The sequence below is a fragment of the Helianthus annuus genome, chromosome 12 (assembly GCF_002127325.2).
Source record: "Helianthus annuus cultivar XRQ/B chromosome 12, HanXRQr2.0-SUNRISE, whole genome shotgun sequence".
Classification (NCBI taxonomy): domain Eukaryota; kingdom Viridiplantae; phylum Streptophyta; class Magnoliopsida; order Asterales; family Asteraceae; genus Helianthus; species Helianthus annuus.
Window position 1 is genome coordinate 40,640,994 of NC_035444.2, and position 18,963 is coordinate 40,659,956.

Consider the following 18,963-nt stretch of genomic DNA (forward strand, 5'->3'; position numbering starts at 1 on the left):
AAAACTGTTTTTTCGGCCGGAAAACTCAAAGTTTTCATCTCAAACCTGTTTGTAACCGTAGATCGGACATTTAGGAACCTTTTTCGGCCAAAAATATTTTTCCAGAGACCGAACCACTGGACCATTTGTGATTTATCGTCAAGTCAATCGTTAATTATGACGGATTGACTTTTAAGCTAAAACTATGTAAAAACTAAACCACAAAGGGTTAGGCATACTTACAGAAGCTTGGTACACGACCAGAGATGATAGAAGAGTGTTCTTGAGCTCCAGAAGTGATCAAGAATGCAGGTTTGAGGTGTGTTTACTAAGTGCACAACTCATGGCCTTTTATAGTGAAAATGGAAGCACAAGATCATCACAACTAAGTCTATAAGGGTTCCTTGATCATCAACATGTGTCCCTGGGTGCTAGGGGTCGTTTAGGGGGCGCCCATGCTGCCATAATTGCCATATAAGTCGGTTAAGATAGCAAACAGTGCTCCTGTCCCCGAATTCTGCATCTGGCGGTCTGACGCGGCCCGCGTTAAGGATCAGGCTACCTTTACGCGGGTCGCCTGGATCCTATTGTCAGTAAACGAATCTGCACATGGCTCGCGGCCCGCGTAAGATCACCCAGATCTTTAACGCGGCCCGCCTGAGGCTTGATTTCCAAGATTTTCAAATCTTTTGCCATTATTGCCCTGGTCTTTCGGTTTCGAAGGGGTAACTTTGCGTTTTGGGGGTCGTTTATTTACGAATAAGGGCCTCACGACTTTTACCCGCGTCGTTAAGTCCCCGGTTAGTTTAATTACTATCCGAAAAGCCTTAACTTTTATTGTTGACGCTTTTAACCCCTCGCATACGAAAATGATCATAACTTTCTCGTTTGAAAACGGAACTTCGCGAAATTTATATCGTACATTCTAGTGAGCGTAAATTACTGTTACAAAGTCTCGGGTTTGTCAAAGGGTCACTCAGAGGTATAAATTAAACATGTTGACACATTTAACCCCTGTAGTTTGTAATCTCTCACTTTCTTCCACATTTTGTTCCGTACGATCCATGATTCATTCGTTTGAAGGTACGAGCATCATTTAGGGTTACTATATAGTATATTTATCCCTCGTTGACATTTTTTAACCCTCGAATTTACATACTTTCAATGTTTGTCAACTTTAGTCCTTTATTTAGTATTTAATACCACGTGTCAACTCTTTATTGGACGCAAAAATTTCGAGGTGTTACATCCTCACCCCCTTAAAAGAAATCTCGACCTCGAGATTTATTGAAATAAATGAGGGTACTTTTCTTTCATCGTGGATTCTACTTCCCACGTATACTCGGGACCTCTACGGGCATCCCATTTCACCTTCACAATAGGTATATGCTTCCTTCGAAGCTTCTTTACCTGTCGATCTTCAATCGACAAAGGTTTTTCCACAAATTTTAAGCTCTCATCTATGTGCACATCTGTATGCGGTATTACCAGTGATTCATCAGTGAAGCACTTCTTCAAGTTACAGATGTGGAACACATTGTGGATACCACTGTGCTCCTCCGGTAAGTTTAACTTGTAAGCAACCGATCCGACACGTTCGATTACTTCGAATGGTCCAATATATCTCGGGCTCAATTTGCCTTTCTTACCGAATCGCATCACCCCCTTCCAGGGTGATACCTTAAGCAATACTTTATCACCTACTTCGAAGTGAAAAGCCTTACGCTTTGGATCTGCGTAACTTTTCTGCTATCTCGGGCAGCCTTGAGACGGTCTCGAATCTGGACAAGATTGTCCGTCGTTTCGAAGACTATCTCTCATCCTGATAATTGGACATCTCCAACTTCCGCCCAACAAACGGGCGATCTACACTTTCTACCGTATAATGCCTCGAAGGGCGCAACCTTAATGCTGGTATGGTAGCTATTGTTGTAGGAGAATTCGATTAATGGTAGGTTCTTATCCCAACTACCATCCAAATCGATCGCACATGCACGTAGCATGTCTTCCAACATCTGAATAGTACGCTCACTCTGACCGTCTGTCTGAGGATGGTAAGCCGTACTAAAATTCAAACGTGTGCCCAAAGATTGCTGGAAACTTTTCCAAAAATGTGACGTGTATCTAGTATCTCTGTCAGAGATAATAGACACAGGTATGCCATGTAAGGCTACAATCTTATCAACGTATAACTGGGCTAACATGTCGGAGTTATAAGTCTCCTTGATGGGTAAGAAATGTGCTGACTTAGTCAGTCTATCAACTATAACCCATATTGTATCATTTCCTTTCCTCGTCTTGGGTAACTTGGTAATAAAATCCATAGTTACCATTTCCCACTTCCACGTAGGAAGTTCAGGCTGTTGTAGCAAACCTGACGGTTTCTGATGCTCGGCTTTGACTTGCGCACATGTCAAGCATTTAGCTACATGAGTGGCTACAGACTTTTTCAAGCCTATCCACCAATAATTTGCCTTTAGATTCTGGTACATTTTATCAGCTCCAGGATGAACGGAGTATTTAGAACTATGGGCTTCCTAGAGGATGACATCTCGAAGTCCTCCGTAAATTGGAACCCATATTCGTCCATTTAATCGTAAAATTCCGTCCTTGCTAAGAGTTAACTGCTCCTCAGTTACTCCTAGCTTTTCATTAGGATAGTTAGCTTCCAACACAGCTTCCTTCTATGCAGCTAACAACCTTTCAATCAAATTATTCTGTATCTCCATGCGCTTGGCATTGATCCGGATGGGTTTCATCCTTTCCTTTCGACTCAAAGCATCGGCGACTACATTCACTTTGCCGAGATGGTTCTTGATTTCACAATCATAATCATTCAAGGTCTCCATCCAACGGCGTTGCCTCATGTTTAACTCCTTCTGATTAAACAGATGCTGGAGGCTCTTGTGATCAGAATAGATCACAAACTTGATTCCATATAGGTAATGCCTCCACAGTTTTAGCGCGAATACAATGGCACCCAATTCTAAGTCATGGGTGGTGTAATTCTTCTCATGCACCTTTAACTGTCGTGGCGTATAGGCAATAACCTTGCCCTTCTGCATGAGCACACATCCCATGCCGGTGTGTGAAACATCGCAATAAACTACGAATTCTTCAGTGCCTTCAGGTAATGTCAGCACAGGAGCGTTGCTCAACTTCTGTTTCAAAATATCAAAGGACTCTTGCTGCTTAGGGCCCCAAACGAACTTTACTTTCTTCTTGGTCAAGGAAGTTAGGGGCGCAGCAATCCTTGAAAAATTTTCAATGAAACGCCTGTAATATCCTGCCAATCCCAGGAAGCTACGAATCTCTGTTGGCGTCTTTGGTTCTTGCCAGTTCATAATTGCTTCAACCTTAGCGGGATCCACTTGGATACCACGCTCACTCACTACGTGTCCAAGGAATTGGACTTCTCGAAGCCAAAACTCGCACTTGGAAAATTTGGCGTAGAGCTTCTCCTGATGTAGGAGTTTGAGAATACAACGAAGGTGTTTCTCATGGTCAGCTTGGTTCTTCGAGTAGATCAGAATGTCGTCGATAAACACGATGACGAATTTGTCTAAGTATGGCTTGCAAACGCGATTCATGAGATCCATGAACGCGGCTGGAGCATTGGTGAGCCCAAAAGGCATCACTAGGAACTCGTAATAACCATAACGAGTCCTAAATGTTGTTTTGTGTACGTCTTCATCTCTGACCTTTAGTTGATGGTAGCCTGACCTCAAGTCAATCTTCGAGAAATAACTTGCCCCTTGTAATTGATCAAACAAATCGTCGATCCTGGGTAAAGGATATCTATTCTTTATCGTGACCTTATTAAGCTCACGATAATCGATGCACAAACGCATCGATCCGTCATTCTTCTTGATAAACAGGACTGGCGCTCCCCAAGGAGACGAACTAGGTTTAATGAAACCTTTAGCTAGCAGTTCATCCAGCTGTGTCTTCAATTCCCTCATCTCTGTTGGCGCCAACCTATAGGGTGCTCGAGCAACTGGAGCTGCTCCAGGGATGATATCAATCCTGAATTCCACTTGCCTATCTGGTGGTAAACCAGGTAGATCTTCAGGAAAAACTCCTGGGTATTCAGAAATGAAAGGGATGTCTTCTATCTTCGGTTTAGGCTCATCAATAATCACTTGTGCCATGTAGATGACACAACCCTTCTTTAAACATTTTGAAGCCTTGAGCATAGTCACTTGCTCAGGCAGTCCATATTGGGTATCTCCGCGAATGGTAAGCGATTCACCAGACGGAATCTTTATCACCACTTGCTTTCTGTTGCAGACGATTTGGGCCTGGTTATGAGATAACCAGTCCATACCCAATACTATGTCAAAACCGGCCTGGTTTCTATGGTGCCATCTGCTAACTCTACCTCATAGTTTATACTCAAGGTTTTGACAGGTATATTCAGCAATTTGCAAAATTTATGATCTACGAAAGACTTATCAGCGCCTGAATCGAAAAGTACTCTTGCATAGACATCATTTACAAGGAAAGTACCTGTAATCACATTGTCATCTAGAATCGCTTCTTTGGCATCCAATCGAAAGACTAGCAATTGTGTTCTTGACCTCCTCAGGTTTCCTGGCATACTTAGGGCAGTTGGTTTTGATATGCCCTTTCTCATTGCAGTTGTAGCATGTGGCATCTTTTATCTTCTTGCACTCTATCGACTTGTGCTCTTTAGACTTGCATATCCCACATGCAGGTGCTCCTGAATTAGAATTGGATTCAAGTCTGCACTTTCCTAAGTGGCGTTTCTGGCAATTCGTGCACTTTGGTTTCTCCTCTGTTCGCTGACTATTCCTTCCAGACTCAAACTTCTTAGAATCAGTGTTTCCCTTGTGCTTCTTCTCTGACCCTCGTGAGTTATCATCCTCACGCTTCCTCTTACTTTCTTCGGATTTCTTTAGCGATCTCAACCCGACCGCATCTAAAGTAAGGGATAAAGAGAGATCAGCTGCTGACCTAAACGTAGCAGGTCTTGAAGCCTTAACACTGGCCTTGATTTCTGGGGCTAAACCCCCAATGAAACGAGCAATTCGCTTAGGCTCTGGTGTTACTAGGTAAGGAACGAGTCTGGACAGGGTATTGAAACTGGTGAGGTAAGCTTGACAATCTAAGTTTGTCATCACCAATGATAAGAAATCAGATTCAATTCTTTCGACTTCATGTTGAGGGCAGTAGTTTTCCATAATGAGAGTAACAAACTGCTCCCATGACATGTTGTAGAGCGGGATCTTCCCAGCAGCTTGAATGAGAGACCTCCACCATGCCAGTGCCTCTCCTTTGAACGATTGGGATACGTACTTTACTACATCCCTTTCAGCACAACCGCTGATGTCCACCACCGTGTCCATTTCATCCAACCAGGTCATACAATCTACTGCTCCCTTTTCCCCAGTGAAATCTCGGGGTTTACATGAAACAAAGTACTTATAGGTACAAGACTTGGTACGTGGTTCATTATCGAACACTTGCTTCTTGGATGGAAAACTGTGTTCATTTGATGAATGACGATCGTCATCCTTCTTTGGTCCTTCATTCTTAGAGGGCGGCTTGTTATGAGGCTCTGAATGAGTTTTAGGGACAGATTTAGAGTGGGGTACAGATGAGGCTCGACTATGCGTCTCACTATACTCCTTAAATTGTTCTTCTACAGCTTTAGATACAGCTGTGTTAATCAGTGAACGAAGCTCTCCTTTGGTTATATTAATCCTATCATTATCATCGCGGTTTTCCAAAGGATGACTGTTTATCTCGTCAGAGTCAGCCATGTAGTCTTAGTTGCTACAAAAAGAAGATAAGGGTAAGGTTTACTTAGAAGCCATTTCAGTACTATCGTTCTTAAACGATTTATTAACCATGCTTTTAATACACATTTTAGTTAATTTGTTAAAGATAAAATTGTTCAGGATCTTTGTCATAATCCTAAATTATAAGTTAATAATAGCACAAAAGGCCTAGTCACGTAGACAAGTTTAATTTATAAGCCATGATTTCGGGGAATCGAGGCATTAAGGTTTGAATCAAAGTTCAATACCTTTTCTTGACAGGGAGTCGTAAGCTACCACTGTCTTTAGTCTTGGGGGACGTTAGTCGTAGCCCGTGGGCACTTCATCCATAAGGGATGATTATATAAATAAGGGGATTCAAAACAACCCATTTAAACAAAATAACTTATGTGATTTTTTTATTGTATCACACTTTGTCAAGCATGTTAATATGCTTTTAGATATTTAACAAAAATTTGAATCTCTTAGATAGGTTCTACCATCTTGGCCATGTCTATAATGACATTTAGGCTAGGTTTTACTCTCTAGATTCTTTTTAATAATTAACGTAGAACAATCCTTAATTGGAATGTTAACGAGGATCTGAATCTAATTATGGAACTACCATCTTGGCCCTGCCTTAAAATACACATGAGCTAGGTCTTGTCCCTTTTTTTTTTTTGATTTTGCCATCTTATTATAATGGTAGATCTTATAATATAGGAATGATATTTTAAACATAATCGTTCCTTTAAAAATTTTAAACAAGTATATGGTTGCCCTAAACGGGACCTCTTAAGAAAATGACTTGCCCATGCAAGGGCTAATCAGAACAAAAATAACAAGGAAGTAATGAAACGAATTGGAATTTGTCCCGTGTTCTTGTCTAGACTCAAGAATGTGCAATTGTGTAACTGAGATTAAACACAAAGGCTAGTGTTTAATTCACTCAGTGTTGGCTCTGATACCAACCTGTCACACCCCGATTTCCACGTGTCTCACCGGTGGGCCCGGTGGGGGATTACCGTGACGTAGTTGGCAACAATATAGTCAAACCACACAATATATAAATGCACAGCGGAAGCAGAAGATAAATATATTACAATCTGAATATAAGTAATATCCAGTATTACAACGGAAAGTAAAAGACCCACAGGCGGATCGAAAATAAAATAGAAACAATAGTTCAACAGACTTTGACATCTAGAGCTTGCGAGACTTGAGTAATGATGTCTGGAGTAGCCAGCCTATTTCGTCTAGCACATGCACTTAACCTTTTTGGAAAATACGTCAGTTTACACTGGTAAATACAACTCAACTGACTCGTTTTGAAAAGAGTTTGTAAATTGATTTGAATGCACTTCGGCACAAAATATCTTTATAACCTGGGACAATTATTTGTATATAATCTTGTATACAGATTTACTTATTTGCCGTCCATTAGCACCGATTAGAAGAGTCGGTTTAAGTTATCTGACACGCCACAGGTATAATGCCCACAAGGTTGATTCCTTAGGTGGATTACCAGTTTTTACATAATGCATCTGTCAGGTGTACGCCTACACCCCGTGCTTAGGTCGTGGCCATTTCGTAAAATGATGCCAAGGATATCCGGGACATGGTCATGTAACCCCCAAGGGCCATACATCAAATAATACAGAACAAAGCGGGTTATGTAAATACATCAATCACAATCCGATTTAAATGACTACATACCCGACCAAGCGGTACTTTTATAGTACCGTATCCCAAGCCCGTATAGGGAAAATAAGTTAAGAGTATTTACCTGAGCAAAGTATCAATCAAATACAGCAAATGCAAGTACTTTTACTGGGCTCCTAATCTGGAACGAAGGTTTATAATAACCTATTAGAATCCTAACGGGTCTTTAATTTAGCCTTAGCTTAGACCGGTCAGTTTCAAAGGATAATTACGGTTTAATCGCGTGAAAGGCGAAAACCGGGAATGGAATGTGGTTTGGACCCAACAAGTTTGAAGACTTGTTTTATATGGGTAATATAACCACACTCTGGATTTTGAGGTCAAAACAATAAGGTTTGACCCGTTTCGGCTAGTTTATGTAAACTAGTTACATAAACCGAACCGTGCGCGCAAAAGGCATAACGGTTAACCGTAAGAGTCCTACACAGGTTTCCTAAGTCAATATGCTTTAAAGAGGTTGTGGTATCAATAGGATACCTTCCATAATGCCCGTTACGAGTTTAAGTCCACAATATGCCCCGTAGGGGTATTTCGGTCATTTTAAAGATTATAAAAGAGGTTTCTGAGTTCTACAGGAAATCTGAGTTTTCCGAACAGTTTATAAAGTCTAAAATACTCTATTTATTATTTAAAATCAATAGCAACTGGAATCGGGTCAAAATACCATATAGAACTCAAGTTATGCTCGAAAAGGGTATATTCGGTATTTACCGAACCGATGCCATAACCGCAGGTTATGAGCAGGTTAAAAATAATTAAAAATCTTTAAAAATCCCAAAATATTATTTTACATCAGTGTGTAAAAGGTTTGGTGTCAAAATTTGGGTTTAGATAGGCGTTATTCTAATTGCGCCATTTAATTACTAAAGTTTCCGTACTTGCGCTATTTAGCATAACTCCTATTCTAGACCTCGGATTGACGTGAAATTTTAGGGACATGCTTAGAAATTAGTAACTAAGGTTATTGTCCTTTCACATGTCCAAAATTCTCGTTTTAAAGTGAAAAGGGCGTTACGGTCAACTTTTATGCATTTACGGAAATGTGCTAAAGACTCGGACAAACAACGAACCGGTCACAGAGGGTTATACCATCATGTAATCTGGTCCTAAGAGAGTCCTAAGGCATATCTAAATCATACCATAACGGGTCAGAACTGAAGTCAAAGCAAAAGTCAAAGTTTTGCGACTTTCGGCTCCGAACCGGGTCAAAACAGTAAATGGTCGGATCAAACAAGCTTAGACTAATTAATATACTTATTATCATGTTATATGAGTGTTAAAACAGGTTACACGCCATCTACATTACTGATTATGCATAAAATTGCAAAATAGCATTCTGTTGACTTTTTCTATGCAAGTTTGACTCGACATTCGGACTAGTTAGAGTGGGAATCAGAGGGTGCCCTTTTAGGGGTTTAAAGCCCACATGATTACCAACATATAACTACCTTTGATTCGACAAACCACTGGACCATTTGTGATTTATCGTCAAGTCAATCGTTAATTACGACGGATTGACTTTTAAGCTAAAACTATGTAAAAACTAAACCACAAAGGGTTAGGCATACTTACAGAAGCTTGGTACACGACCAGAGATGATAGAAGAGTGTTCTTGAGCTCCAGAAATGATCAAGAATGCAGGTTTGAGGTGTGTTTACTAAGTGCACAACTCATGGCCTTTTATAGTGAAAATGTAAGCACAAGATCATCACAACTAAGTCTATAAGGGTTACTTGATCATCAACATGTGTCCCTGAGTGCTAGGGGTCGTTTAGGGGGCGCCCATGCTGCCCGAATTCTGCATCTGGCGGTCTGACGCGGCCCGCGTTAAGGATCAGACTACCTCTACGCGGGTCGCCTGGATCCTATTGTTAGTAAACGAATCTGCACATGGCTCGCGGCCCGCGTAAGATCACCCAGATCTTTAACGCGGCCCGCCTGAGGCTTGATTTCCAAGATTTTCAAATCTTTTGCCATTATTGCCCTGGCCTTTCGGTTTCGAAGGGGTAACTTTGCGTTTTGGGCCTCGTTTATTTACGAATAAGGGCCTCGCGACTTTTACCCGCGTCGTTAAGTCCCCGGTTAGTTTAATTACTATCCGAAAAGCCTTAACTTTTATTGTTGACGCTTTTAACCCCTCGCATACGAAAATGATCATAACTTTCTCGTTTGAAAACGGAACTTCGCGAAATTTATATCGTACATTCTAGTGAGCGTAAATTACTGTTACAAAGTCTCGGGTTTGTCAAAGGGTCACTCAGAGGTATAAATTAAACATGTTGACACATTTAACCCCTGTAGTTTGTAATCTCTCACTTTCTTCCACATTTTGTTCCGTACGATCCATGATTCATTCGTTTGAAGGTACGAGCATCATTTAGGGTTACTATATAGTATATTTATCCATCGTTGACATTTTTTAACCCTTGAATTTACATACTTTCAATGTTTGTCAACTTTAGTCCTTTATTTAGTATTTAATACCACGTGTAAACCTAAGACACGTGTCAACACTTTATTGGACGCAAAAATTTCGAGGTGTTACACCCGTATTGACCCAGCACCCGACTCGACCCACCCGTTTTGCAGGTGTAGTTTCTTGTTTGTACAGTAAAACCTCTATAAATTAATAATGTTGGGATCGAGACATTTTATTAATTAATAAATTATTAATTTAAGGAGTTGGCTTATATTCGTGAGCAACTCTCAAATTAATGCATCGACCTTCAAAATTCCATGTCCGTTCATTTTACCTATTCGAATAAAACAGAAACAAGGACCTTCAAAACTCCTATGTACATTTACACATTAATGAACTTGTCAGGTTCAGCGTACATAGATGTAGATTGATCACACTATAAAATGTCTAATGATAAAATTTAAAATCATATCAACTATGGCTTCTAAACTAAAATGTGTTAAAAAATCAGCGATGACCAATCAACAACGAAAAGTGTTATGAAGAGTACCTTTGGAACCGGTCACTTGGAAAGAAGCATTGCAAGCGACAACAACTCTTCACAAATTTTTGTTGCAATACGAGAATACAGTGTCTCAACTCTTAAGTGCAATGGGAAGATTTAACGATGAACTCAATATAAATTTGAAGTTCACAAAAAAAAGTGATTATAGATTCATTTTTTAATAGACAATCCTATAAGTTTGGAATATTTTAGTAATTATTACTTTATAGTTTCGTTGGGACCAATATATTTACATTGGGATTTAAAAAAAAAATATTATCTTATTATTTTATCGATTGGGGTCCAATTTTGTACTGGTTTCAAGTTGGGACCGGACAAATAATTAATTTTATCGAGGTTATTAATTTATTAAGTATTAAATTATCGATGTTCTTTTATTAGTTTATTTAAGGAATAATAGATTTTATTAATTCTAACTATTGCCGTTTGACCGACAACAGGCCCAACTTCAAAAATTCCCACTGGTGGTCTCATCTATTAACATATTGGTCTCCAATGGACTCTGACTAACAGAATCCTAATGCCGTTAGCCTTCGGTCACCAGAAAACTCTTTTTTGGCCGGAAAACTCAACCTTTTCGTCCCAAACCTATTTGTAACCTTGTTACGGACCTTTAGGGTGTAAGGAGTGGTTAAACACTTTGGAGTGGTAAACTAAAAAACCGACCAATCAGAGCTCGCCATGTCAATGAGGCAAAAGTGTTTAAACTTTGGTGAAAAGTGTTGGCAATGGTTTAGACATTTGATAAAGTGGTAAACTTTAAAAAAAAAGGAAAACGTGTGATTGGTTGAGAGATGGAATGGACCCCACCCACACACTCCCTCTCTCTTTCCTTCCTCCCCTCACCGATCGGCATCATCTTCTTCGGCAAATGGGTGTAGGCATTGGTTTGCCACACTTTACCACTTCGGTAAAGTGGGTTTGCCGCATGCCACACCGCATGCCCTTAGGAACCTTTTTATAGTAAAATCCCTAATTATTATGGTCGTCGGAAAACTACCTTTTTCCCGAAAAACTGTTTTTTCGGCCGGAAAACTCAAAGTTTTCATCTCAAACCTGTTTGTAACCGTAGATCGGACATTTAGGAACCTTTTTCGGCCAAAAATATTTTTCCAGAGACCGAACACTAACGACGTTAGTATTATATTAGTTATGGTCAAAAGCAACATGTAAAAAGACGGGTAGCATTACTAAAATCTATTAACCAGCGCCAGCGATACTCATCTTGCCCGAACCTGAAACTTGAAAACCCTAAATGGATAAATCAATGGATGCTAACGAACCCTAATCGTGCGTTAGCAGTTCCGATTGTATGGAGCCTTCGTATCTACTGAAGCAGTTAGAGTTTATTCTCGATTCCGATCCTTTAATGTAAGTTCTCTATGTTAATCACCCATCTGATTCACAAATTGCTTGATACATCTATATGATTTTACCTTCCATCAGTTGAAACTGAATGCTATATGAACTGGAATTACTGTTTAAAGCGTGATTCGTTTGGCGATTAGTAAAAGTATTAATTTACTATGAAGACAGTGACATGAAATGAATTTTGAAGCTGTAACTCCTGTAAGATTCATCAAGCACCAATTGCAATGATAACTTCAAATGTAATATGAGGGATTTAAAAGTGTTAATTGCACACACAAATGTAATATACATTCACTTTTTTTTTGGTCAATTGTTTGCAACTCACTTTAGATTTTACCTTTGTATGTGATGTACTTGCATTTTTGTGCAATTCCATCGTTACGTTATGCAGTAGTGGAGGTGAAAGTAAGTTACTTTTTGGTGCAATGGTATGTAATTTAAGTATGTTACATACAATGGTAATAAGCCGAGGACGTTATTTTAACGTTATTTTACTAATTTTAACGTTATCTTACCAATTTTACCGATTAGCGCACTAATTTTAACGTTATTTTACTAATTTCGTGAAAATAACGTTAAAAGCTAGGACGGTTAATCATGCATCATGTGGTGGCGTTGATAGCTGAAAGACAAAAGGGTACATGCACTAATCGGTCTTTGTCCCGATTGCTGAGTGTTATGTGCCTTATGTCCAAGGCTTGATGCAAAACTACTATCGAGCTGGGGGTCTCACTGGAAGCAGCCTCTCTATCTTGGTTTAAAAAAGCGCGCCTTAAGCGCGATTAAGCGCGAAGCGCACCTAGGCGCAAAGCAGATCGCCTTGTGTGACATAAGGCGCAGGGTGTACAAGAAGCGCAGTTGAGGCGCGCTTTTTAGGAGGAAAATCGACATAAGGCGCAGCTGAGGCACGCGCTTTTTGTACATGGGGTGTTTCTATGCTTCTGAGTGTTTTACACCAGGCTTTTTATGCTGTACATTGATGTTTTTTTTTTCATTTTAAAACATATATAAGGCTTACTTATAGCTAAATCATAGGTATTGGATGCTAAACACTTGTGGGATATATAAAATAAATTATATAATCACTTTGCGCTTTGCGTACGAAAAGCTCACCGCTTTTGCGCTTCGCTTTTTAAAAATCGGTTTTAAGCCTCATCGCTTTTGTGCGCTTCCCGCTTTTTTAAACCAAACTCTCTATTCCTACGGGGTAGAGGTAAGGTTGTCTACATCTTACCCTCCTTAGACCCTACCTTTGCTTTGCTATTGGTGGGATTTACTGAGTATGATGATGATGATGATGACATACAATGGTAATAAGCATAGTTGTCAAAGGCGCAAGTCGCACTTAAGGCACTAAAAAGTGAGGGCTTTTTTAAGTTAGGTGCGTAGTGTATAAAGACAATTTTAAGGGGATGTAGACATGTTTAGTGCTAGTTTAGGGCTAAATTAGGCTGTTTTAGGTTAAATCCAGCATTGTTTAAAAGTTTTAGACAGCTTTTAGGGGTTTCAAATAGGTTCAGACAATTTTTGGCCGGAAATTAGCACCTGAGTGCCTGGATAACTACATAATTTGGCCGGAATATGTCCGGATTGCGCCTGGACTGCCATATGGCGCTTTCTTGCGCTTGGTTGCGCCCAAGCGCCTTTGACAACATAGCTAATAAGTAAAGTAAGTTGTATAGTATAGAAGATAGGTTAACGTATGTTACGTTGCCCAGGATCGTTTAGACATTAAGGATCACTGGAAGAACAATGGTTTGAGGGTTCTGCACTTGTGCAGAGAACCCTTTGATACGGTAAAACAGAGACAAAAAACACACACACACACACACACTAAACTTCTAAATTTGCATGTTACAAATGAGTTTGTTGAGGGTATTTATACCCTTACCATTGATGGTTAAATAACCGTTTTATTACTACCTAACTAACACAACTAACCGTCACAAGCGTTTACTAAACGTTACGTACTTACGTGCTAAATCTGGATTTTCTATACAAGCGTTTGACTTTTTAACCCTATTTTGACTCATAAAATAAAGAATTTCTTGATAAATCTCTAATTCCAAACATGTTACAGTGCAATTTAAATGTTGAGATTTTCTAGTTTGTCGTGCATCAAGTTCTTTTTCGTCTACCCTATCTTATTGATAATGCTAGTACATGCACGTCGCTCCATCTTCTAACCTTGATCTGTAAACACTAAACAGTGATGAAGTGGGGTTCGTTCATCCGTCTCAGTTTGCTGCCATAACCGACACATCTGTTCCAACTGAAGCTAATCCTACCGAGACGGCTTTCTGGAGTAGAGATCACAAATTAGGCATCTCAACCGACATTATCCACCCATTATACAATGCTGCTAAACATGCATTTATGTCTTCCCTAAAGCAGTATAACACGCTGACCGATTTACACACAGAGAAAGTGGTATCGGACACCAGTAACGTCATAAGCTCTTCATATTCTTTACCTAATCTTGAATGTGAAGTAATGAAGCATAGTCGGGCACTTTTGCTGCTGAGTTGTGATTTTGGAACTGCATGGAATTGCAGGTATCTCTTTATTCTTTTTGATATGTAACATTTTTCATCTTTTACATATTTAAGAAACTTTTTGAATCAAGAATGGTGTAGAATAGGGGTGTGCATGGTTTGGTTTGGTTTTCGGTTTTTTGAAACCGTTCGGTTTCGGTTTTAGCAACAGTTTGGTTCGTTTTTTTTTTTTTGGTTTTTGCAACAAAATTACGTAAGATTAAAAAATAAAAGGTATAATCCAGGATTTAAGAATCTTTCTTAGATGTTTACATTTAAGTTATTATATTTAACATTTTTAATTAATATTGTTCACATAAACGGTAAACCTAACCTCTAATCTATTTTATGTTTCTCCAAAGTTTTTATTGAAACATTTTCTTTTATAATACTTTGAAAATTATTTAACTTTAATGTTAAATTTTGTTATTTCTTGTAGGCAATGGATAAATCATTTCAAAGATAAATAAACATGTTAATTTCTTATTATAAATACTTAACATCAAGAATAAAATTAATAATTTCTAAATCAATATATAGCAAACATTTAAAAAAAGATTTTTTTAGGTTATTCCGTTAGGGTTCGTTTTTTTTCTTTCCGGTTTTCTTAAAATGGAAAACTGTAACTGAACCAATTTCGGTTCGGTTTTTTGTGCGGTTCGGACTTTTTGGTTCAGTTTTTTCGGTTTCTGCTCAATCCTAGACTGTAGAATATGTTTTCCTACTAGTGAAAATGTTCCTGACAGATGGCCTGCTAATACTTTGCAGGAAGCAAGTTGTTTCGAAGAAGCAAAATGTTACGTTATATTTTGATGAGCTAACGTTATCAACTTTGGTTCTTTCGTATTCACCAAAAAGCGAGCGTGCTTGGACTCATAGGTAACATTTGGGTAGGTAGCTCCTCTATTGGAATAAAATATCTGTTTCATAATAATTATGTTTCTTCAAATCATCTTCATCTAATTAGATCTTGTCGCTTTATGAAAGTAGTGTTTGTATTAGAGTTCAATTTATTTTGATCCATAAGTATTTAAATTATGTCAATTTATAACAGGCGATGGGTGATTAAGAGGATAGCTGGCAAGAGTACAAATCTGCAAGAAGTTTTGAAAAACGAATCTGAATTAGCTAAAAAAATAGCAGAGGTTAAATTCATTTTGGAAATTTTGATGGTTTTAATGTTGAAGTTGTTTCGTTTCATCTTATCCATCTTGGACGATCGTCCAGTCATCACTCACTGATCCTGTTGACTTTTAATTGCAGAAGTCAAAGATGAACTACCGTGCATGGAATCATCGTTGTTGGTTAGTTTCTTACATGCCCAAAAATCAGGTGTGAACTTAAAACTTCTTGGTCTATTAATTTTTTTACTGTTATTTTAATTTTGGAAAACTGTGTCATGTTGTGCTAAGTATCTTCTTTAAATAGTACGTGTGTTTCTTCGGTTTCAAACTATATATCTTTATCTGTACTGCAGTTTGTGAGTGTTAATAGGTTTTTCTTGGTTCTTTCAGATAATTGACGAGTTGGTTAATAATCGAGATTGGGCTGGATTGCATGTTGCTGATAACTCTTGCTTTCACTACCGAACAGTAAGTTTAAATTTCAATTAAGGGGTGTTTGACATTTCGTTTTGACTTTTGAAAGTAATTATTTGACTGACATTTCGTTTTGACTTTTGAAAGTAATTATTTGACTTTTGTGTTTTGAAGTATATTATTTGGCTATAGTGAAACTGATTCTGATCCTCTCATTATGTAAAAAACAGTATTGACTATTGACTAATCAGTTTAGAAGTGTTTGCAACAAAACTAATTCTCATCAACTGACTATTTAAAGGTCATTTTATATGTAATTTCTGAAAGAATCAGAACTAATGCATACTCTAATTCTGATTATTAGTTAAAATCGATTTCAAAAAGGCAATTTCACACCTTAAGTAATTAACTCATCTAGACTATTGATGTAATTAATTTCTGAGTAAAATGTCATTTTCGTTCCTGAGGTTTGGCCAGTTTTGCGACTTTCGTCCAAAGGTTTGTTTTTCCGCATCTGGATCCAAAAGGTTTGAAATCTTGCCATTTTCATCCGGTTCGTTAACTCCATCCGTTTTTTCCGTTAAGTCGGGTCTTTCCGTTATTTTTGTTAACTTAAAGGGCAATTCAGTCTTTTTCAAGGGTATTCGATCTTTTTATAAAAAGTGAAATAGACCGAATTGTCCTTTAAGCTAACAAAAAAGACAAAAATACCCTTGACTTAACGGAGAAAAATGGATGGAGTTAACGAGCCAGATGAAAATGGCAAGATTTCAAACCTTTGGGTCCAGATGCGGAAAAACAAACCTTTGGACGAAAATCGCAAAACTGGCCAAACCTCAGGAACGAAAATGGCGTTTTACTCCTAGTTTAGTTTCTGTTTTGAGACTTTTGAGTGACTGAAATCTATCTGATTGGGCAGCGGTTGATGAGCAGGACATTAGAAGATTCATGGTATAAACAAGATTCAAACGAAAGCCCTTCACATACTACCGAACTATATCAACTTTGGAAGGTTTATACGCATATCCCCTTATCTTTTTAAGGCCGTCAGGCTCGTAAATTCGATGAATCTATCATATCTACTTATCATTATCCATTTGTACAATGATAGGACGAGCTTACCTGGAGTGAAACGTTAATCAAGCGTTACATAGGAAGAGAGGTATATTGATCTGTTTTTCAATTCTTATGTTATATATATAGGGAAGGGTTAAAATGAGAACTCCCCCGAGTTGTGAGAACTTGAGAACTCATTGCAAAAAAGGTTATTTAAAAAAAAAATTGACGAATTTTTTTATGCAACTATTAAAGAAAAAAAAACCGTATACTAAATCTTACATCAGTATAAAACAAATTTACATACGCGTAACGTTCTCAAACTGGTGACGTCACACGTTTTGTTGCACATTTACATGTCGAATAAATGCCGGATTGTCGTTTTATTTCACAGATGTCTTATTTAGATGTTAATCTACGTTTGTGCAAAATTTGGTTGAAAAATCGCACAGGAAGTAGGATTTCCACCGGAGTTCTCGCGGTTCTTGCAACTCGGAGTTCTTATCTGAACCAGATCCTCTGTATATATATTGACAAATCTTGCTGAATTTATAACTGTGGTATTTATTTGTGTTCCAGGCTTTATGGCTTTATCGCCGGTTCCTCTCTCTCTGCTGGATAAAACATTTTGCAGCTCATATGGGTGGGACCCATGTTGAGTTATTTCTGGATAATGAGTTACTACTCTTTCGCTCGTGTAAGACTATTCCAGATAATGTTTTTGAGGATTATGAATCACAAGCAATGTTTGCAGCTACTTATATAATGTGGTTGATCAAGGTAATATCAACTTTCTTCAGCTTTCATTGTGGGTAATAAGTCAAAATGGGTTGGGGTTGAAACAGGTCATTTTAGTACGGGTCAAGTCAAACCAGTCTGAGTTGGGTTTGACCTGTAAATAACTAATGTGTTAGTTATGATTACAAATCAATATTGTTACAACTTGAATCTCAAATCTTTAAACAAATGATTTAGGAGATTCTATGCATTGAGCGATTTTTAACTATTTTGCTATATTTTTCTCATACGTTTGAGAAATAAAACAGCCTGTATTGACCCATTTATAAGTAAGCGTGTCGAAAATGGTCACCCATAACGCCATATATTTGTTTGTTTAATAGCAAATGGATGAGCTTCAAAGTATGGAGATTCGAGAAAAGGTTGGAGAAGAAATTGAAGAAGTTTTGAATAAGGTATGCCCCAATAAGGCTTTTCTTTGGGATCTTGTGAGGATTAAAAGTGGAAATTGCTAAATTTGTTTTTGGTACTTTTGATTTTGTTAACAATGGATTTTAATTTTAAGAAGATAAAAAACTAATCAATAAAAATGAGGATATAGGAGATGAAATGTATTTATCTTGGACGAAATGTGCAGTAAATTTGTTTGAACAGTTGTTCCTGTTTCGACTCATTTGACTTGTTCTTTTGAGCTTTATTATATTTCGACTCGTATGCCCCGTTCGACCATGATCATATATTTATGTCAATTCTAAAGTGATTATTATATGTCTTATTACAGTATATCATGTAGTATATATGAGTTCCTAATCTTTATCTTGCTTGATTTCTATAATGCTACTTAAGCCTAATGTTTAAGGTTTTACACTTTTACCATTGCAATATAAATTTCACTGTAAGACTATGGGGTGTGGAGGGGCTTGGGTTGGGGGCATTGCTCGACACGTGGCGAGGGTGGGATCCACAAGCTAATACTCAAAAACTAACGCTGACCAAAACGCCAACCCAAGGTGGAGCACCCGGCGCTAAAGGGCCAAAACGCCCAAAACCCACGCCCACACCCACCAGTCTAAGGAGATAAAACTAAATTATATTTTCATGTTGTGGTATTTGGCTCAAGAAAATTGAGATTGTTTGATGGGTTTCACATAAGCTGAAAATACCAATACAAAGCAAGTATACAAGTAGTGCGTCTACATAATAAAGACTTTCAATTGTCAATGAACTCGTGGGGGGCTCAAAAACCTTGTGTTGACGT

At 38.3% G+C, this 18,963-nt stretch overlaps 1 protein-coding gene across 1 annotated transcript; it reads left to right on the plus strand.

Annotated features, from left to right (window-relative positions):
• Positions 1–11,632: 11,632 nt before the first annotated feature.
• LOC110869097 (protein prenyltransferase alpha subunit repeat-containing protein 1) lies at positions 11,633–18,434 on the plus strand. The gene is made up of 10 exons (XM_022118391.2): positions 11,633–11,839; positions 14,050–14,394; positions 15,142–15,252; positions 15,428–15,518; positions 15,637–15,705; positions 15,888–15,965; positions 16,831–16,923; positions 17,023–17,073; positions 17,547–17,747; positions 18,089–18,434. Exons 1-10 carry the CDS (start codon positions 11,781–11,783, stop codon positions 18,218–18,220), a joined length of 1,230 nt encoding a protein of 409 aa, XP_021974083.1. The 5' UTR covers positions 11,633–11,780; the 3' UTR covers positions 18,221–18,434.
• The last annotated feature ends 529 nt before the right edge of the window (positions 18,435–18,963 follow it).